Source organism: Notamacropus eugenii, chromosome 4, assembly GCF_028372415.1.
Source record: "Notamacropus eugenii isolate mMacEug1 chromosome 4, mMacEug1.pri_v2, whole genome shotgun sequence".
Lineage (NCBI taxonomy): Eukaryota > Metazoa > Chordata > Mammalia > Diprotodontia > Macropodidae > Notamacropus > Notamacropus eugenii.
This window is the reverse complement of record NC_092875.1, coordinates 190,502,870-190,525,553: the sequence shown is the minus strand read 5'-3', so window position 1 is coordinate 190,525,553 and position 22,684 is coordinate 190,502,870. Positions and strand designations below refer to the sequence as shown.

The window sequence follows — 22,684 nt, the reverse complement described above, 5'->3', positions numbered from 1 at the left end:
AGAGAGGAAAGTGAGGAAAAGATAATTGAGTTCAGTTTTGGCCATGTTGAGTTTACGATGTCCACAGGACATCTATTTTTGAGATGTCCAAGCAGCATTTGGAAACATGAGACTGGAGGTCAAGGAGAGAGGTTACTTCAGTGCTCTGAAGAACAGTTCACATGTATAGAATACTTTACAATTTACAAAGTCCTTTATATTTGTTTGGGCCTAACAAGTACTCTTTGGAGCTGAGGAAAGGAAACTAGAGTTCATAGATATTAATTCTTGCTTAATGTCATTAAACAAATTGTGTTGTTAGTCGAACTAGAACCTACATATTCTGTTTCTAATTCCATTGTGATTTCCACAATGACAAAATGACCCTCCATAGTAGTTACATAAGTACCAGCGACATGATGTTAGAAAGCCCAAGAAATGCCATGAAGGCTTATAAGTTTCCTAATCATAAAAATTGTCACATCGTTCCATAATAGTTTTTAATGGAGAGGTGGATAATTTGAATCTTAAAACCTATACCTGGAAAACCCAGTTGTATATTCCAAATCCTGTAATTATATGTATATAGAAAGGAATCTTCAGCAGATTTCCTAAATTTTCTAATTCCTCTTTCAGCTTCTTTTATCAGACGATTAATAATCCTCTTAGCAAGACCTTCCAATGACCTGACAGAGATGTTAATGTTTCTTTAATGGATTATGGACCTAGAATCTTCAACTCTCTTCAAGCCCTTCAGAGCCTTTAAAGCATTTTTTTCTTTTTCTTCTTCTTAAGAGATAAAGACTTTACATGATTGTACACTGTTGTAGAATGGCTCCTGTGATAGATGAGCAGTGCTGAGCCAATTGTACAGGCTCTCTCTACCTCAGGAGGGTAATAAATTTAAATCAGTCTGCTGCTTTTCTCCATTGCTGAGGGTTGGAAAAGGGAACTTGTATTCTGTTTACCTGAACCAGACAGAGAACTGAATGCATTACAGGCTTCTCCGAACAATCTGTTTTAGAGTCTGTAGCATTCTAATTCTTTTTTTTTTTTAATTAAATTTATTTATTTAACTTTTAACATTCATTTTCACAAAATTTTGGGTTACAGATTTTCTCCCCTTTTATCCCCTACCCCCCCCCAAACACCAAGCAATATAATTGCCCCTATGACCAATCTGCTCTCTCTTCTATCATCCCTCTCTGCCCTTGTCTCCGTCTTCTCTTTTGTCCTGTAGGGCCAGATAGCTTTCTATACCCCTTTACCTGTATTTCTTATTTCCTAGTGGCAAGAACATTACTGGACAGTTGATCCTAACACTTTGAGTTCCAACTTCTTTACCTCCCTCCCTCTCCACCCCTTCCCTTTGGAAGGCAAGCAATTCAATATAGGCCAAATCTGTGTAGTTTTGCAAATGACTTCCATAATAGTTGTGTTGTATAGGACTAACTATATTTCCCTCCATCCTATCCTGTCCCCCATTACTTCTATTCTCTTTTGATCCTATCCCTCCCCATGACTGTCGACCTCGAATTGCACTCTCCTCCCCATGCCCTCCCTTCTATCATCCCCCCCACCCTGCTTGTCCCCTTATCCCCCACTTTACTGTATTGTGAGATAGGTTTTCCTACCAAAATGAGTGTGCATTTTATTCTTTCCTTTAGTGGAATGTGATGAGAGTAGACTTCATGTTTTTCTCTCACCTCCCCTCTTTATCCCTCCACTAATGAGTCTTTTGCTTGCCTCTTTTATGAGAGATAATTTGCCCCATTCAATTTCTCCCTTTCTCCTCCCAATATATTTCTCTCTCACTGCTTGATTTCATCTTTTTTTAAGATATGATCCCATCCTCTTCAATTCACTCTGTGCACTCTGTCTCTATGTATGTGTGCGTGTGTGCATGTGTGTGTGTGTAACCCCACCCAGTACCCAGATACTGAAATGTTTCAAGAGTTACAAATATTGTCTTTCCATGTAGAAATGTAAACAGTTCAGCTTTAGTCAGTCCCTTATGACTTCTCTTTGCTGTTCACCTTTTCATGATTCTCTTCATTCTTGTGTTTGAAAGTCAAATTTTCTTTTCAGCTCTGGTCTTTTCATCAAGAATACTTGAAAATCCTCTATTTCACTGAAAGACCAATTTTTCCCCTGAAGTATTATAGTCAGTTTTGCTGGGTAGGTGATTCTTGGTTTTAGTCCTAGTTCCTTTGACTTCTGGAATATACTGTTCCATGCCCTTCGATCCCTTAATGTAGAGGCTGCTAGATCTTGTGTTATCCTGATTGTATTTCCACAATACTTGAATTGTTTCTTTCTAGCTGCTTGCAATATTTTCTCCTTGACCTGGGAACTCTGGAATTTGGCCACAATGTTCCTCGGAGTTTCTCTTTTTGGATCTCTTTCAGGCGGTGTTCTGTGGATTCCTTGAATATTTATTTTGCCCTCTGGTTCTAGAATCTCAGGGCAGTTTTCCTTGATAATTTCATGAAAGATGATGTCTAGGCTCTTCTTTTGATCATGGCTTTCAGGTAGTCCCATAATTTTTAAATTGTCTCTCCTGGATCTATTTTCCAGGTCAGTTGTTTTTCCAATGAGATATTTCACATTATCTTCCATTTTTCCATTCTTCTCTCTTTGTTCTGTGACTTCTTGGTTTTGCATAAAGTCATTAGCCTCCATCTGTGCCATTCTAATTTTGAAAGAACTATTTTCTTCAGTGATCTTTTGAATCTCCTTTTCCATTTGGTTAATTCTGCTTTTGAAAGCATTCTTCTCCTCATTGGCTTTTTGAACCTCTTTTGCCAATTGAGTTAGGCTAGTTTTCAAGGTGTTAATTTCTTCAACATTTTTTTGGGTCTCCTTTAGCAGGGAGCTGATCTGCTGTTCATGCTTTGACTTCATGTCTCTCATTTCTCTTCCCAGCTTTTCCTCTACCTCTCTAACTTGATTTTCAAAATTATTTTTGAGCTCTTCCATGGCCTGAGCCCATTGGGTGGGCTGGGACACAGAAGCCTTGATTTCTGTGTCTTTGCCTGATGGTAAGCATTGTTCTTCCTCATCAGAAAGGAAGGGAGGAAATGCCTGTTCACCAAGAAAGTAACCTTCTATAGTCTTATTTCTTTTCCCTTTTCTGGGCATTTTCCCAGCCAGTGACTTGACCTCTGAATATTCTCCTCACACCCACCTCACCTCCTGATCCTCCCAGCCAGTGTTTGGGGTCTGAGATTCAAATGCTGCTTCTAGCCTTAGGGCTTTTGGTGGGGGCAGGGCTGCTATTCAGTGTGAGATTAAGTTCAGGTGGTCAGGTTGGGGCAGGGCCGCCTCTCAGGCTCAGTTCCCTCAGGGGGTTTATGCACAGACCTTCCACAATGGATCCAGGCTCCTGCCCCCTTGGGGAGTCTTGGTCTGCAGCCGCCTCTCAGCTTCTACCTCCCGGGGGGGGGGGGGGCCTGAGTTATGGGAGCACCCCACTCCCCTCTCAACCCGCCAAAGAGACTCTCTCACTGACCCCCGTTACCTGTGGGTGGAGGGACTTGTGCAGCCGCTGGAGATCCCGTCCCTGAAGCCTGCTCGGATCTGTATCTCTTGGTGCCGTGGCCGCGGCAGGTCTGGGCTGGGCTCCGCGTCTGCAGCGCTACGGACCTTTTGCGAGAGGTTTGCAGGTCCCTCTGTGGGTGGAGGGACCCGCGTGGCCGCTGGAGATCCCGTCCCTGAAGCCTGCTCAGATCTTTTCCTCTTGGTGCTGTGGCCGCGGCAGGGCTGCACTCAGCTCCCAGTCCCGGCGCCCAGTCCGCAGCGCAAAGGACCTTTTGCGAGAGGTTTGCAGGTCTCTCTGGAACAGAAATCTCCCTCGCTCCAATGTTCCGTGGCCTCTGGGTGCAGAATTCGCCGTGAGTTACTTCCCTGTAGCAGTTCTATGGGTTGTGGGTTCGGAGCTATGTGTATGTGCGTCTTTCTACTCCACCATCTTGGCTCCGCCCCCAATCACATTCTAATTCTTCCAGGAGTATATTTGGAGGCTGCTTGTGTTACTCTTTCCACATGCATCAGGGCCAAGAATAAAAGTTGGCCTATAACTGATAACATAGTAAGATAGCTTCCTAAATGTGTAGGGTCTTCCTATCTCATGGTATCTGAGGATACAGTGCGTGTGCCTAACTTTGCTCTCCTTTTTCTCCCTTGTTCCCTTTCTGAGGCTCTAGTTTATTTCCTCTCAGAGGCCTCCCTCAAGTGGGTATTGCTTAAGTAACCAAACACTGATTGACGTCTCCAAAGGGTGAACAAGGAGCTTTTCTTCCTATTGTTTATGTACAGGTGTCCCTGTAAACCCTCACTACAACTAGTACAATTAGAAAGATCCAAATGTTTGGAAACTGAATATGGGAAAACATCCCTGCATTTATCACTGCTGACTAAAGAGTGGCGAGCAAAGGCTGGTCCTTGGGAAGTCAAATAACTTTTTCTTCAGTTGGGGAGGTGAAAAAATTGGATTTTCGTATTTTATCTCCAAACCACAGTGCTTGGGAAAATAATGAATAAGGAATTTCTCCTTTTAAAATATCAAAGGAGGGGCAACTAGGTGAAGCACTAGATAAAGCACAGGCCCTGGAGTTAGGAAAACCTGAGTTCAAATCCTGCCTGAGATACTTGACATTTACTACCTGTGTGATCCTGGGCAACTCACTTGACCCCAATTGTCTTGCCAAAAAAAAAAGTAAAAAGTAAAATGAAATATCAGAAGTATATTTGAAAGGAGATGACATAGGTCACTCAGTCAACAGTAAATAGGTATTTACTATGTGCTAGACATTGTAGATGCAGAAAATATTTGAAAACACAGTCTCTTCTCAAAGAGCTCATGTTCTAATAGGAGAAATAACATGTAAAAATAACTAAATACATACAAGAGATATATAAAGGAATGGCTAAACAGATTATGATAAATGGATATAATGAAATATTACAGTGCTGTCAGAAATGGCAAATGGGATGAATTCAGAGAATCATAGAAAGAGCTATATGAACTGATTTGGAGTTAAGTAAATAGAGCCAAGAAAACAATATACGCAATAACCATATGATTCAATGGAAAGAACAACTACATGCCAAAAAATCAAAAATGAATGTAACAAAATTATAAAGATCTACCATGACTTAAATGAAGAGATATGAGCAGATACATGTTTACTCATTGCACATGTTTTTGGATTTTTTTCAATGTATCAATCAATTGTATTGATTTTTTTTCCTCTCTAAAAATATTTTATGGCTATAATACTAAATCCTAGATATATGACTAAATACTAAATAACTCTCTGGGAAACAAGGAAAAGGGATACTGGGGGAAACTATGTTGATGTAAGAAATAGAAAATATCAATAAAAATTTATTTTAAAAAATATATACAGAGTAGAATGGAAGGTAGTATGAAAAGGGGCATTGGGAAGTACAGCAACCATGGAAGTCTTCTTTGCAGGCAGTTGGCTTCAAACTGATCCTTGCCAGGGAGTCCAGTAGACAGAGTGGAGGAGGGAAAACCTTCCAGGCATGAGAGACAGCCAGTGAAAAGGCACCAAACAGAGATGAGAGTGTCATGTGCAAGGAATAGCAAGAAGGAGACCCACAAAAAAGTTATTGCAATAGTTCAGGTGTAAGGTAATGAGAGTCTGCACCAAGATGATAGCTATGTAAGTGGAGAGAAGGGGACTCATACAAGACATGTTCATTCCTTCATTTCCCACCTCACTACATTTCTTTGGATTTCTTTATCATGTCCCAGGAACCTCTTTATCTTGCAAGATTACATCAGTCCTGATACTCATGTCCCAGCAGTACCTTCTGCCTGTGGGGTCCCTCTGATTGAAGGGCAAAGTGGAGAAATCCCCGTTTAAGGAGAGAGCCTAGGCCAGCCATCTCTTCATTTCCCACCAGGATATACTCCTTCGGACTTCACCAACTTGCCCCTGTGTTTGCCTCATTGAAGTTTATTGACTATGGGGATATTTGTTATCTTTTAAAATTTAGTGTTATTTGCCTAAATTTCTTCATTTTTGCTACCTGCCAGTTATGGAACCAGCTTTTTCAAATGATGGCTGCCGATATTTACAAATATCATTCTCTGATGTTCCTCATTTAGCCCTTTCCATAATTTCCCAGTTAGTCATAACTCTAGCCCTTCCCATAACTTCCCAATTAGTCAGCAACTCACCCCACTGCAAGAGTATAAGAAGAGAGTATGAAATTAAATTACCTTAGAGGCCTCAGTCTTTAAATCACTAAACAGGGATGAAATTTAGTGGACATAGAATATTGATGGCCCTGAATCACCATCATCTAACTTCTCATACTTGTACTTCTCATTTTGACTACATATCCCTCAACAGTTTAAGCCCAGTTGGAAATAGGATGGGTGTGGGCTTTAAAAGAAAAAGTATCTGTGCATTAACAAGTAAAAGGGTGTGGTTTTAATTAATGGCACTTCTCCATAACATAGCAAGTTATGTAGCAAAGCACACAGAGTAAAGCCATATAATTATTTTAGTTCAACCACACCCCTTACCCTGCCACTTGAAAAGCACTTATACAATGGAATGATTACACTGTATCATCATTTTTCTTTTTTTTCTTTCTTTTTTTTTGTAAAGAGCACTAATTTAGTTTTTATTACATTGCTTAGCAATTACAGTTGGGTTCCAGAAATTTTCTTTTTCTTTCTCATGACAATAAACCAGAAATAAGTCAGAACTTGTTAAAGGGCAGAGTAAAGGCACATATACAATAAGTATGCAGAATTCTTGTTTTCACAGAATAGATTCTTTTTTATTTTATTCTTTCCCTTCTTCAAAATCACTGTTAACATGGGTGACAGCAGGGTGCAGTGGAATTAGTGCTCTGAAATTTCATTTAGGGAACTAGTTTAGAATCCATGTTCTGCTTTTTATTACCCATGTGACCTTGGGCAAATCCCTGCCCTTCTTTAGGCTTTAATTTTCTCATCTGTAAAGTGAGGAAGGACTCTTCTAGCTGTAGATTTGATTCAATGTGAGTGACTATGGCTTCAGTGGATATGTAATCTCATTGATGGCTCCTTCAAATGATGTATATGGTACCTCATCTATACCTTTTCATCCTGTGTAACTTTTGTCCCTATCTTTCTCAAGAGGTCAACCCCTCTTGTTGGGAGCCTTCTTCTAGTTCTCTTAACATCATGTAGATGGTCAATCCACCTCCAGCTCCCCAAATACTTTTTCTGATAATATACTTTATGCTTCTCCTCTGCTGTAGTTTGTCTCTTGCCATGTTTTGCCCCCTGCTCATGCCCCTGATATGCCTTTCCACCACCCTTTTGGTGACTCTCAACTTTAATTCTAAGGAGACTGTAATAATCATTGACATTAGACCATATAACATCAGCACAAGAAAATTGTATAAAAAAAGAATAGACTTTGTTTTAGGGGAAAGCTTAGTACCAGTAAAAGCACTGCTTAAATTTTTAGAGGAAATCCAGTCTACTTCTTGCTTGGTTTTGGGTCTAGCTCATTGTCCCTGTGAAGTATCCATCCAAGATGTACTTATTAATGAACCAATTCTTTGGGTTTTCCATCCAAATGTGTGTCATAGTCTGGCATTCTTCATCTACTTTTTTTTCTAAAGATGGGTAGCCAGGCTGAACTCTTTTAAGTTCAGTGTGGCAGACAATATAGTGCTGAAAAAGAATGCTAAATTTATAGTCATAGGACCTTTGTGTCTTACTACTTTGTTTGACCTTGGGCAAGTCACTCAACTTCTCTGGCTTCCATTGTCCTTATCTGAAAAATTAGAGTGTGGGAGTAAAATTCTTCCAAGGTCCATTCCTTGGAAGAGGGATTTTGATTCTCTTGTGATTATGAGTCTCATTCAGGAGGCTAGGCAGTATTCCCATACTTGATGCAATCAACAGAATGCATTCATATGCAGGAGCATGTAGATGACCTCATTATCCATAAGGAATTCTTCCATAAGAACTTTGTGCAGGGCATCCTCTGTGAGGGTTATCAACACCTGTGGTGAACGTTGTCCTGGTTTCATGCCTTACATTATATTAATAATCAGAGGTTCATCTAACAGAGTTTTCTCTATTGCATGTGCATGGGAAATGCCTTATTGAAGAACAGCCTTTAAAGTAGTGTTTGTTTTTTTTACTAAATCAGATGTTTTATGAAAATAATAAGCAATAAGCTGCATACTGTGGAAATCTTGTATTCTCTATACCTTCAGACTAGTGGTATTACCAATAACTAGTCTTTTTCAACTGAAATCATCTCAGTTGTATTTTGATCTGAGAAGATATGTAGCAGTAAGAACAACTGTTTTTAGTTAAGTAGTTTTGCTTCAAAAGCAGATCTTGAATTTTCCCACAGTGCTCTTCACACAGCAGGGTTTAATAAATGTTTAGTGAATGAAGAAGCAAATGAGTAAAAATGTGTTGTTTTCTATATTCAAACAGAAATTGTTTCTTTAATCATCTATTGATATCCATCTTGGTTCTATACTTCACATGCCTTGAATTTGTTTGACTTTTGTAGTGATGTCCTTTGAGAAAAGAGAATGGTTTCATTTGAATATTAAATCTGTCAAAAAGCAATATATCCTCTGTGTCTCTATGTAGTAACAGCTTTTAGTTATTGTAATATTGACTAATAACTTGAGTTATCTCTGTATGTTTAGGTTTTAGTTTTCTTTCGGTGTGTTTTGTGGGAAATAAATTTTCTCTTCCCTCTGAGTTTGATGCAAGAATATTGCAAGTTAAAATGAGAGGTTAAGATAAAATGATCCTGATCATCAGGGGCAGAGTCAGGATGGCAGAGTAACAGCACGGACTTTCTAGAGCGCTGCCCCAGGCCCAGCCAAATACCTGTAAAAAATGGCTCTAAACAAATTCTGGAGCTGCAGAACCCCCAGAATGATGGAGTAAAGCAAATCTCCTGCCCAAGACAGCCTGGAAGGTCACCAGAAAGTGTCTATCACACCATCCTGGGAGCAGAGCGCAATCCATTGTGGCCTGCAAGAGCTCAGAAGGGGACTTAAAGAGGCCTTGGGGAGACTGAATCTCTCATACCTGTGGTGGTTTCCAGACTTCATGACCCAAAAACTCTGAGGATAAATTGGAAGGTCAATGGGAAAAAACCTGTGGGACTGGTGCAGGAGAGTGGAGTGGTCTGGCCCCAGCTCCAGGGTGGCTGAGAGGGGATTGGGAGGAGGAACCTGCAGCAGCAGGGGCAGCTGTAGCCACTGTTTCTGGAGCTCTAGGCCCACAGATTGTGGAGGGATCGAGCAGCTGACAGTACACCCCCAGCCCCCAGTAGAAGCAGAGAACTACCTTGACAAAGAGCTCAAAAGTCAAGTAAATGACTGAGGAAATGAACACAAACTGGAAAAAGAATCAGACTATAGAATCGTACTTTGGTGACAAGGAAGACCAAAGCATGCAAACAGAAGAAAACAAAGTCAAAGCTCCTCCATCCAAAACATCTAAGAAAAATGTGAATTGGTCTGAGGCCATGGAATAGCTCAAAAAGGATTTTTGAAAATCAGATAAGAGAAACAGAACAAAAATTGGGAAGAGAAATGAAAGTGATGCAAGAAAATCATGAAAAGTGAGTCAACTGCTTCCTAAAGAAGATTCCCAAAATATGCTGAAGAAAATATCACTTTATAAAATAGACTAACCCAAATGGCAAAAGAGATCCAAAAAGGCAACGAGAAGAATGCCCTAAAAAGCAGAATTGACCATATGGAAAAGGAAATCCAAAAGGTCACTGAAGAAAATAATTCCTTAAAGATTAGAATGGAGCAGATAGGAGCTAATGACTTTGTGAAAAATCAGGAAATTATAAAACAAAACCAAAGGAATGAAAAAATAGCAGACAATGTGAAATATCTCATTGGAAAAACAACTGACCTGGAAAATAGATCCAGGAGAGACAATTTAAAAATTATGGGCCTACCTGAAAGCCATGATCAAAAAAAGAGCTTAGACACCATCCATCATAAAATTATCAAGGAAAACTGCCCTGATATTTTAAAACCAGAGGGTAAAATAAATATTGAAAAAAATCCACCTATTACCTCCTGAAAGAGAACCAAAAAGAACAACTCCTAGGAATATTATAGTCAAATTCCAGAGTTCCCAGGTTAAGGAGAAAATATTGCAAGCAGCCAGAAAAAAACTACTTGAGTATTGTGGAAATGCAATTAAGATAACACAAGATCTAGCAGCTTCTACATTAAGAGATCAAAGGGCTTGAAATATGATATTCCAGAAGTCAAAGGAGATAGGATTAAAACCAAGAATCACCTACCTAACAAAACTAAATATAACACTTTGGGAAAAGAATTTCGTTCAATGAAATAGAGGACTTTCAAGCATTCTTGATGAAAAGACCAGAGCTGAATAGAAAATCTGACTTTCAAACACAAGAATCAAGAGAAGCATGAAAAGGTAAACAGGAAAGAGAAATCATAAGTGACTTACTAAAGTTGAACTGTTTACATTTCTACATTGTAACTCGATACTTTTCTCACTATTTGGGTAGTTGGAGGGATTATATACATATAGACAGAGAGCACAGGGTGAGTTGAATAGGAATGGATGATATCTAAAAAAATAAAATTAAGGAATGAGAGAGGAATATATTGGGAGAAGTAAGGGAGAAATGGAATGGGGCAACTTATCTCTCATAAAAGAGGCATGGAGGGGAAAAGCGGGGAGGTGAGAGGGAAAAAGTGAAGTTTACTCATCACGTTTGGCTTAAGGAGGGAATAACATGCACACTCAATTTGGTATGAAAATCTATCTTATGCTACAAGAAAAGTAGGGGGGAAGGGGATAAGTGGGGGGTGATAGAAGGGAGTGCTAATGAGAGGAAGGAGTAATTAGAAGTAAACACTTTTAGGGAAGGACAAGGTCAAAAGAGAATAGAATAAATAGGGGGCAGGATAGGATGGAGCAAAATATAGTTAGCCTTTCACAATATGACTTAATGGAAGTCATTTGTGTAACTGCGTGTGTATAACCTGTATTGAATTGCTTGCCTTCTCAGTGGGGATGGGTGAGGAGGAAGGAAGGGAGAGAAGTTGAAACTCAAAGTTTTAAAAACAAATGTTAAAAATTGTTTTTACTTGCAACTGGGAAATAAGAAATACAGGTAATGGGGTATAGAAATGTATCTTGCCCTACAAGAAAGTAGAGGAGATGAGAATAAGGGAGGGGAGGGGTGTGATCAAAGGAAGGGCAGATTGGGGAAGGGGTAATCAGAATGCATGGTGTTTGGGGTGGGGGAGGGGAGAGATGGGGAGAAAATCTGGAACTCAAAATCTTGTGGAAATGAATGTTGAAAACTAAAAATAAATTAGTTAATTTTTAAAAAGATTTTAAAAAGGTAAAATGATCCTTAGGGGTCCTTTTACCTCTGAAGTTTTGTTCTCTGGATCAAGATTAGTTCTTGAGGAACTATCTTAGATCCCAGCTCAGCCCTCACTTTACTGGCCTTAGTGATTATCCTCTAGGAACAGACTCTCTTTTGTAATCTTCTTAAATTAACCATCTTAATTTTTTTGAATATTCCCAGTTAAAGATATTATTTTGTATGTAGCTAATAAATTTGGTGTTGGATTTATTTATCTAGAAAATGCAAGTGACAATTACATATGACACAAGTAGACATCCTCTTCTTTCCCCTCACTCCTTATGGCCCAAGCTATTACACCTGGCAGCATTCTTGTCTACAGAGTCTTAAAAGAATGATTTTTTTTCCCCAAAAGTCACTTAGCTCTTTAGTACAGAAATTTGTAGTTATTATTTTCCCTGAGTCAGCATCTCCACAGGGACTCTTATATACCACCTGAAACATAGATAGTCTGTACCTATGTAGTTTGGTAAGTTTGCACAACTTTATTAATTCTTCATTGAATGTGATTGTCAATACATTATCATAAGTTTTCTGCCCAGCCATAGGAGGTGTGATTGAAGAACTCTTTGCAAGTTACCCTGTTATGTTAGAGGTAGAAGGTCAGAGACCAAAACTCTTTAGGTTCAGCATAAGCAACTTACGTTGAAAGCCATTAGCCAAAAGCTGCAGAACATTCCATTGTGTTACTTGTGCTATAGTTTTCTGTTTTCTAAAACCAATGTTATAGTCCTTTTTGTACAGCATGGCCTCCTAGGAAAGTCATTAATCTAGTATGTAAATGGGTTACTTTGTTCATTTTTCCTGTTTCATAACAAGCTATTGCTGAGTTATTAGGAATCAATTAAGGTTTTGTTCTTTTATATATTTTTTTTTCTTTTTTGCTATTATCACTTTTACCTAGAAGGGTTAATTTTATTGCATTTGTTCTCCCTCTAGGTCACTCACAACCCTGGGATTGGTTATATCATCCCTGGCTGACCAAGCAGCTGGAAAGGGTAAAAACAAATTTGTGCCTTACAGGGACTCAGTCCTCACTTGGCTCCTCAAGGTAATGCTTGATTGTACATGTCCTTCCATTTCACATGTGCTAAGAAGATAGCATGGCATAAGAGCCAGGAATACCTGGGTTCAGATGTTGCCTCTGGCGTATACTGATTCGTGTGACCCTGTATAAGTCACTTAGCCTCTCACTTATTGTCCTACATAACTCCCTAAGATTATCATTCGAAGAAAAGGTATCAGTTTTCAATGATCAATGAAATTTCCTCCCGGAATTGTCTTTACCAGTGAAATCCTAGATCTGGTAAAAAAAAAAAAATGAGGCCATTTCTCCAGTGTTTTGGAAAGGACCCTGGAAGAGGAGTCAAGAGGCCTACTTTCTTTTCCTTTTTTGTCATTACTTTGGTGGATGATCTTACAAAATGACTTCATCTTTTTGGACCTCAGCTTACTCATTTGTAAAAAGGATTAGAATGGATAAAGTCTTGAGGTCCCTCCATACTAAGTTATCTTTAATTTTATCAATGCTGGTACTCCCTCCAGTAATTGAGACTGTAACCTTTCTATAATTGTCTTCAAGTGTTGCTATGGCACAGAAGCTCATGATCTTGCAACCAGACTGTGGCTGAGTATCTCCAGATCTAACCAGGTTGGTCCTCAGCTAATGGACATTCAGTCAATCCCTGGGCCTTTTTTCCAAATTGGCAGAATCTACCATTAATTGGCACAGCAGATAGAACACTAGACTTGAAATCAGGAAGTCCATCTTCCTGAATTCAAATCAGGCCTCAGACACTTACTAGAAATGTGACCCTGAGCAAGTCACTTATCCTTGTTTTACCTCAGTTTCCTCATTTGTAAAATGAGCTGGAGAAGGAAATGGCAAACCACTCCAGGATCTTTGCCATGAAAATGGCAAATGGGGTCACCAAGAGTTGGAAACAACTGAATAGCAGCAGCAGAGCTTATGCTTGTTGACTGTACCTTAGAGAGCCCAGGGTCTCTTCCAGAACACAGTAAGAAATTGGAGTCATACTTTACTTAAGGTCTTCTCACATGCTGTGCTCTGAAAAAAGTGTGCATATCCCTTACAGACAACATCCAGAATGCACCTTTTGTTGGGTCTATAGGAAGACACACCTTTTGTGATATTTCTTCCCATCTTTCTTTTTTCTTTCCTTTGATTGGCATGATTCATCTCAGTGAACCATAATTGACTAGACAGGCATCATTCCTTCAGAGTCATTGTGGCACAGTGGAAAGAGTAATCTGAAGACCTGGGGACATTTTAACTTCTGACTCCCAGTTTCCTCATCTGTAACTTAATAGAGTTGGTGTGAGGAGAATGCTTTGTAACTGTAAAACATTATATAAATGTTAATATTTATTACTACACACAAAGGTAAGATTATATCATGTTTATAGAAATTATTTGTAAACTATCCAGAGAAATCATAGCATTTTTGTCACCTTCATGTAGAATGAAATCATGTTTCTATTTTTAAAAAGTTTTAATGTTCTACTCTTCAGCGGTTTCCTAGTACAGTTTAGGAGGGGCAGCTAGGTGGTGCAGTGGATAGAGTACCAAGGCAGGACTCAGGATGACCTGAGTTCAGATCTCACCTCAGATAGTTGACACTCACTAGCTGTGTGACCTTGGGCAAGTCACTTAACCCCAATTGCCTCATCCTGGGTCATCTCCAGTCATCCTGATAAATATCTGGTCACTGGATTCAGATGGCTCTGGAGGAGAAGTGAGGCTGGTGACCTGCACAGCCCTCCCTCACTCAAAGCAAAGTCAAGTGCAAGTTATATCATTATTTCTCTGGTGGCATGGTCTTCTTTGGAAATGAAGGATAAACACACACTCAAGTACAGTTTGGGAAGGAGAAACTTTTGTCTTCAGTCTCCTAAAGGTCACTTATTTCTCCAACCTATACTATAACATCAGTGACCACAGTCATTGATAGGCTGGTTATAGATAAGCCTATTATTTTTAAAACTGTGTTAAACTTTTACTCTTAGGTTATCCTGAAGAGTGCTCTTCACTATTAGGAGCAGAGTTTGCACTAATTCTTTTTTTTAATTTTCTAATTACCTATTATGCAAAAAGATATGGATTTGTTCTTCTTGTATGTTCCCTAAACTCTGTACAATATGTTTTGCAGGACAACTTGGGAGGCAATAGTCAAACCTCCATGATAGCCACCATTAGCCCAGCAGCAGACAACTATGAAGAGACACTGTCTACATTAAGATATGCAGACAGAGCCAAAAGAATAGTCAATCATGCTGTGGTCAATGAAGATCCTAATGCAAGAGTCATCAGAGAACTACGTGAGGAAGTGGAGAAATTGAAAGAGCAGCTGTCACAGGCTGAGGTAAAAAAAACTATCCCTGTATATATTTTTGTTTAAATTATATGGCAGTTTGCTCTTTTCAAAGCACTTGCACTTTCTCATTATATGTAATTAAAAAGCCAACAGTCAAGTCATGGCTTGCCATTAACTAACTGGATGATCTTGAGCAAGTCATTTAATCTCTGAGAGCCTCAGTTTCTTTATCTGTAGAATGAGAATAATACTGTCTCCTCTGCTTACCTGATAAGAGTGTTGTAAGGATCAAATGAAAATTTTATTCAACAAGCATTTATTAAGTACAAGGCATTTTGCTAGGTCATGGATCTTTTCACCATTTCCATAACTAATTGTTGACAAACAACAAAACTGACTGTTTTACATTTCATCATTTCTACCTGGTCCCACCCATCTTTTAGTGGCAATGTTAGGCAATATTTTTTGCCTATGTTAGGCAATGAAGCAATCCAAATGGAGACAAGAAAAGGTGGGGGGAGATGCAGAATGGAGAAGAAAGTGGACTTTATATGCTACTGATTGATTGAGTGAATCATTTTCAGAATAATCAGGAACTGGATGTAACTGATAGAAGTATGAAGTGAGGAGACTAGTTCTCCAAGCCATTTGTGTATATTTGTGAAAATACCTTGAGCGCTGTAGGAGGAAGAAGCTATTAAAATCCAAGATGTTACCAATACCTCCTTTAATGTCATGGTGAGGAATCCTTCTTTGTGCTAGAGAAGCACATTTTGCTAGGTTGAAAAAATGTCCGAGGAAATCTTTGATTTTATGATTTGTTCCATTTACTTTGTGTTTATCTTTGGAGCATGTGAACATGGACTTGCTGATTAGGAGAGTGTATGGCTGGATGCTATTGAGTGATGAGAGAATGACAATAAAAGTTCCTTGGGTCCTGCTTCCTTGAGTATTTGTAGCACAGTAGTCTTCCCAGTGGAGTTCAATGAAGGGCTCTTTTGTTTCTGTTAAATAAGTAAATTATAGAAAAGTGCTTTTGGTTTTCTGTCCTTGCAGATGCTTTTAATGTAAAATCATTCATTTGGAAAGCAATTAAACACTCCTCTTCTGTGTGTTTGGAATTTATTTACTTTTTAAATGCATCAAACATAATTTTATTATTGCAGCTAGCAAGAGTGGAAAATGTGTCAGGGAAATCAAAGTCTTGGACAGACTTTGTAGATATTCCCAGCTGTAGGAAAAAAAGTGAAATGATTCTGGAATTTGTTTGAGGATGAAATTTCTAGTTGTTTTCTCCTTTTCTTTGAATCTGTGCTATGGTCAGAGAGAGAGTCTCAGCTGAGAAATCATAACTTGCTTTGCTAGAGCTGGAAGACCTGCCAGATTCCTGGAGCAAAATCTGAGGGTAGAAAATAGAAGAGATGCTATTGTAAGCCCGCTTAAAATGTTTGTCTTTCTGCGTCCAGTATTAGATGTCTCAATTGTGCTCCTAATGCCATTGATGTTACCAGCATCTCTGAAGGAATTTAGCTGTCCTTATTAAGCAACTGGGGCTGAGGTGCACTTGAATTAGCCTCTAAATCTGAGACACTTCATTTAGTTGTTTTTCTTCCTAGCCCTGTGGTCTTTGCTGTTGGCTGCCCTTTTTCCTCTGTAGAGAGTCATGTTACTGCAGGGTGTCAGAAAGCATATTGCTGTCAAATGAAATGAAACATTTTAAAAAGAAAAACCTGCATCTGTCTAGCTCCAGTCCCCTTGGGTATTCTCCTTGAACAAATTCAGAGGCAAATTACTGCTGTTTTCACCAGATGTCCTGCTTCCAAGTGAGTAATAAATTGCCTAAATTGAGTGCCAACAGTAAAGAAAAGGAATAATAAAGGATCCAGATTGTATTCTGCAAATAAATTAGGAGAAATTTCATCTTTCCTAGTAGATTAATTAAATTGAAATGCCTTCATTGGTGACATATGGTGATGTCTGTCATCAGTGGAAAAAAGTAACATTGATTAAGTTGCCTTTTTGCCCCTGGTTTCTTTGTTATTTGTAGAGAAGAGTTTTAAAAATAGTTTTTCTTGATATTTAAATGAGCACAAGAATAAGTATAGCATTAAAATTAAACTCATTACTATTTCTGAGGTTCTCCCCCTCAAAAGAATCAAGAAAATATTGATTTTATATCCATGTTTTCTTAGATCTCATGTGATTAAATTACTACCCACATACTGTTGGTAAGAACTCTGAAAGGGACTGTTTTTTTACTTAATACAAAATGATGGGAAGAAGATTTAGCAAATAAAATGTTGGAGTGTTTTATTTTGCTTTTTACTTCTTAAGGCTATGAAGGCTCCAGAACTGAAGGAAAAATTAGAAGAATCTGAAAAGCTAATAAAAGAACTAACTGTAACCTGGGAGGAAAAACTAAGGAAAACTGAAGAAATTGCCCAGGTAGCTTGATATGGAATATTGTGATTCTTGTGTCTTTATGACTTAGAACATGTTATCATTAAAAAGTATTCAAAGGTATGTTTCTGGTTAAGACTCAGCTGAATATATAATAAGTAGTTGAGACACTGATTTCTTATGCCCGATATTTTGTTCTTTTATTATTCAATTTGAAACGTATGCTTAGGTTTCTGTATTTACTAGTGTGGTCAGGGACCAGCAGAAGGTAGATGAGCATAATTGTATGAACTCTCTGAAATGACCATACATTTGAACAAAGATCTTCTCTGCTGCTTAAGAAAATATAGCAAAGTGCAAGACTGGGCAGTTGAAGTTCAAATTCTGCTATTAGCAGGATAATCCCAACATGTAGTATTAACATGGTTTTCACTGCTTCAGGTGATAAAACAATAATATATGGGAAGTGCTTTGGAAATTCTAAAGCACTATTACAAAATTTAGAAGCTGCTATTATGATTCTGATTTTGTGAGCTTTTGAAAAAGTAGAATCTGACAAGTTTCCCTTGAAGAATTCAAGAAAGATATCACCAAGGGCTAAATTTCCGTTTATCTGTAGAAAGGCATTTAAAGATGGACACTTTTACAAACATTTTTCAGTCACATTGGTGCTTAAGCATCTGACCACACCAATCAGAGCCTAAAGGAGTATCTGGGATCCAGTCCAATCTTTAGCTGTTATGTTTCGAATAGATGTGTCTATGTGATGGCTTTGTACTCAGCAAGAATGACTTAAACTTTTCATTTGTACATCTTGTTACTAAGGCAACAAATTGGATGAGTTATTCACTTTTGTCTGGTTTTGTCCACAGGAGAGGCAAAGGCAGCTTGAAAGTATGGGAATTTCCCTTGAGACTTCTGGCATCAAGGTGGGGGATGATAAATGCTATTTGGTGAACCTGAATGCTGACCCTGCTCTCAATGAACTTCTTGTCTATTATTTAAAGGTAAGAGGACACATACAAATCTAAATTCTTCATTCATCCATGTGGAAGACCCTATTCTCTCTGCATCTCTTGCCCCATTTTGGCGTTAGTTCAGCCTTCATTTAATTAAAAGAATTAATAATACAGTGAATTCTAAAAGTATTCCTTCTGTAGATGATCATCACTGTATTGTCACAAGCCATCATTGATTAGTTTATTCTTCAAATGTTTATTTATTAAGTGCCTTCTGTGGTCAAGGCATAGTACTAAGAAACATATCTTTGAGACAATTATTTCCTGACTATACTTTATTGAATTAATTGATTAAGAAAAAAGATAATGATTTTTATATCAGTTTCATTTTGATGAAATACCTTAGGATACCTGTGCACTGTGGCTTAAAATTATGACATTTTAAGCTATAAATGCTCCATAAACAAAACAAAAAACCTAGAATCTTATAGCTTTTTGCTTCCTTTCTGGCAACCTTAACATAAACTCCGAAAAAAACCTCATTTTTCTTCTTCTAAACATGACCTTCTGATTCATGGCCTCATGAACTCATGATTGAAATTGTAAATTCCTGACAGTCACAGGGGCTAATGAGTAAGCCACTGAATGTTTCCCCTGTAGTTCAGAACAAAAGGAGCCCCTTACTGTTTATTGGACTGCTCTAGGACCTGCTATGGAATGAGACCATTGGGCTGTCTCCCCTTAACCCTCTCCTTTCTCATCACCAACTCCTGGTCTTCCTAACTTCTTTCAAGTCTCAGCTAAAGTCCCACATTCTACAAATGGTCTTTCCCAATTCCCCTTAATCTTAGTACCTTCACTCTGAGATTACCCCCACATTATTTTGTTTGTACATAGCTTTTGCATATATATATACATATATATATATATATACATATGTTTGTACATAGTTGTCTTACCTATTAGACTGTGAACTTTTTGAGAACGAGTATTACCATAATGTCTGGCACATTTCAATTATTATGAATATCAGATGAGTTGATATTTGTAAAGTGCTTAGCACAGTGCTTGGCACATAGTAGGTGCTATGTAAATGCTTATTCCTTTTTCTTCTCTTAATAAATGCACGTTGCCTTGACTGGTTTCAAAGGTAGGATGGCAGAGTGACTCCTCCTTCCCCCCCTCCTTATTTAAGAGGTTAGTCATACTGAGTGTTAATGATACAAATGTCTCTCATACGCATGAGAAAAGTTTAAAAAGTGTAGTAGACAGCATGATAGACAAAAAACAAAGAGATAACCTCTGTTTATTGTTCAGTCATTTTCAATCATATCTGACTCTTCATGACCCCATTTGGGGTTTTCTTGGCAGACAAACTAGAGTAGTTTGCTATTTCCTTCTCCAGCTCATTTTACAGATGAGGAAACTGAGGCAAACAGGGTTAAGTAACTTGCCCAGGGTCACACAGCTAGTAAGCGTCTGAAGCCAGATTTGAACTCAGGAAGATGAATCTTCTGACTCCAGGTCCAGTACTCTGTCCACTGTGTCACCTAGCTTCCCATGATATTCTCTATAACTTGTTCCTTTTTCTCTCTCATATTAGGTATAAGTGTCATGTGCATTATTCTGGTGTTGCACAGAGGTCTATGAAAGAGAAGCGAGCCCTTTCTGAAAATTTTCTTTGCTGAGACCAAAAGCTAAACTCAGCCTAGTCTACTAACACTTTGGAGAGCTTATTATTACAACTCTGAATAAATAGTACTTACTTGTAGCATTATAAAAAGGCTGGCAAAGATAAGAGGACACCTAGAACATTTTGTTCTTAGCTTGAAGGAAGAAAGGACCCACACATTTATTGAGCACCTACTATGTGCCAGACACTGTGCTAAGCGCTTCATAAATATCTCATTTGATCCTTATGACATCCCTGATATCTCCATTTTATAATTGATGAAACTGATTCAGAGATTAAGTAACTTGCTGAGAATCACACAGCTAATAAGTTTCTAAGAATGAATTTGAACACAGGTCTTCCTGAGTCAAGACCCAGTGCTTTATCCACTGTGGCACCTAGCTTAAGAAATAAATGAGATGGAACAGTGATGGTCTCTGAAGATAAGCCCTGTTTGAGTGAAGTCATAACAATCACCTCCTCCTGCCTCCAAAAACATTTCCTTTCCACTGTTTTTCTAATAGTTACCAAATTAACTTTCCTAAAACACTATGGCGGCCCTGTCACTCCACTCAAAAATTTCAGTTGGATGAAATGTAAACTTCCCAGCTTGACAATGAAAGTCCTTCATAATATGGTCCCCCCCTATCTTATTTCCAGTCTTTTTTCCTGTTACCTTCTTTCATAAATTCTCTGCCCCAGTGAATATAGCCCTAATTCCTGTCTTCCAAATAAAACTGTCCATCTCCTGCTTCCCTGACTTTACATAAATGGTTTCTCCTCATTGCCTCATTCCAGGCTGGAATGTACCCCTCCCTTACCTCTGCCTCTTGGAATCCTTAACCCACTTCAGATCACAGTTCATGTACCACCCTCTACATGAAATCTTTCCCAATCCCTATAGTTATTAGCAATTTCTCCACCTTGAAATTATTTCACAGAATTGTATTTACTTTTCTTGTAGAAAGGTTGTATTCTCCCTAATAAAATGGGAGTTTCTTGAGAGTATGAACCACTTCATTTTTGTTGGTATTTTCTGTTCTTAGTTCAGTATTGCATATATCAAGTACTTAATAAAACCTATTTGAATTGAATTATAATGAATTGAATTGCACCATCATTCAACAAACAAACAAGTGTCTACACTGTGCCTGGTCCTGAGCAAGGTGATGGAAATACAAGACAAAAACCAAATAGCTCTTGTCTTCAAAGAAATTACATTCTATTGGTAGGAAACAACACACATATAAGAAATCAATATAGAATATGTATGCAGTAAATGCACAGTAATTTTCTGGGAAAGGGATACTAGGAACTAAGGGTATCATGATAGGCTCTATATATGAGATGCTTCTGGAGCTGAGTCTTAAAGGAAGCTAATGAGAAAGGAATATATTTAAGCCACGGAGGGGAGACAGTGGTAGAAGCATTGAAGATGGAATATTATATACAGAGAACAGCAAGGAATTTAATTTGGCTGAAATGCAGAAAGTATGAAGGAAAGTAATGTGAACTAAGCCTGGAAAGACAGGTTAGAACCAGATTATGATGAGCTTTAAATGTCAAATTTAAAAGTATGTGTTTTCTTCTGGAAGTAAAAGAAAGCCACTGGAGTTTATTGATCAAGGGGCTTTGAAGATATTACTTTGGCAGCTGTGTGGAGGAAGGATTAAATAGGAGAGAGATGGATGGCAAGGAGACCAAGTAGTAGTTACTGAAATGTGCAAATAAGAAGTGATGAGAACCTGAACTAGCCCCTTTGTTCTGTGAGTGAAGAGAAGGAGATGGGTATGAGAAGTATTGTATAGGTAATATTAGTAAGACTTGGCAGTGATTGGTTATCTTGGGTGAGAGAAAATGAGAGAGAAAATGAGGAATTGAAGAGGAAACAAATGGGAATTTAGTAAGAGGTGGTGATTTGGGACAAAACATAATGAGTTCTGCTTTCAAAATATAGAATTTGAGATACCCATCAGACATTCATTTGGAAATAGCTAATAAGCAACTGGAAATGTGGGACTGGAGATCAGCAGACATCAAGACTAGTTAAATAGTTTTGGGGAATCCTCTGCATAGTGGTGCTAGTCAAATCTATGGGAACTGATGAGGTCATAAAAAGAGAGAATCAAGAAAGAAAAGGAAAGGACCTTAGAATACATCCATAGTTGGAAAGACATGAATCTAGCAAATGAAACAGGAGGAGTGGCCAGACACATAGGAGGGGAACCAGGAAAGAGCAGTGTCACAAAACCAATGGAGAAAACAGTATCCAAGAAGGAGGAAAGGGAGTAGTCAGCCACTTATGATTAAGTGTATTTTAGTAGGAAGTAGTAAACCATATACTTCCAATGCCTTTGTATATAATACTGATAAAGAAACCTTAACTGTTTTTATCATGTTATAATTTAATACATTATGACTTTATATGACACTAATTTTAAATTGGTTAATCAGCACTTTCACTTATGTAAGTTTACAACTTGAATGTACTATCAACATAATGTATTTATTTGATTTTAGTGCATACAAAACCTTATATTTGGAATCTGCTTCGTTCAGTGATACTTATGTATATTCATAAAAGTTGGGATACCTTGTGACTTGTAAGATATTGGCAGGACTGACTTGCAGTGTCTTTAATAATCTCTTACCAGGATCACACCAGAGTTGGTGCAGATACCTCTCAGGATATACAACTCTTTGGCATAGGAATTCAACCCGAGCACTGTGAGATTGACATTGCACCAGATGGAGATGTTTCTCTCACTCCAAAAGAAAATGCAAGGTAAGGAAATTATAGTGTGACTTGACATACATATTGTTCCTTATTATTAAAAATTGGAGACCATTTCTGTTTTTTTATTAGATTCCCCACACTGATGAAATTAT

At 38.2% G+C, this 22,684-nt stretch overlaps 1 protein-coding gene across 4 annotated transcripts in view; it reads left to right on the top strand.

Moving 5' to 3' along the window:
- KIF13A (kinesin family member 13A) overlaps positions 1-22,684 on the top strand; it is a 257,778-nt gene that overhangs the window by 148,093 nt on the left and 87,001 nt on the right. For all 4 annotated transcript variants that reach the window (XM_072603931.1, XM_072603929.1, XM_072603930.1 and 1 more), the window contains exons 10-14: positions 12,369-12,480; positions 14,600-14,812; positions 17,099-17,209; positions 18,037-18,171; positions 22,450-22,580. In XM_072603931.1, the coding sequence (XP_072460032.1) occupies positions 12,369-12,480; positions 14,600-14,812; positions 17,099-17,209; positions 18,037-18,171; positions 22,450-22,580 (702 nt within the window). The remainder of the gene's footprint in view (positions 1-12,368; positions 12,481-14,599; positions 14,813-17,098; positions 17,210-18,036; positions 18,172-22,449; positions 22,581-22,684) is intronic.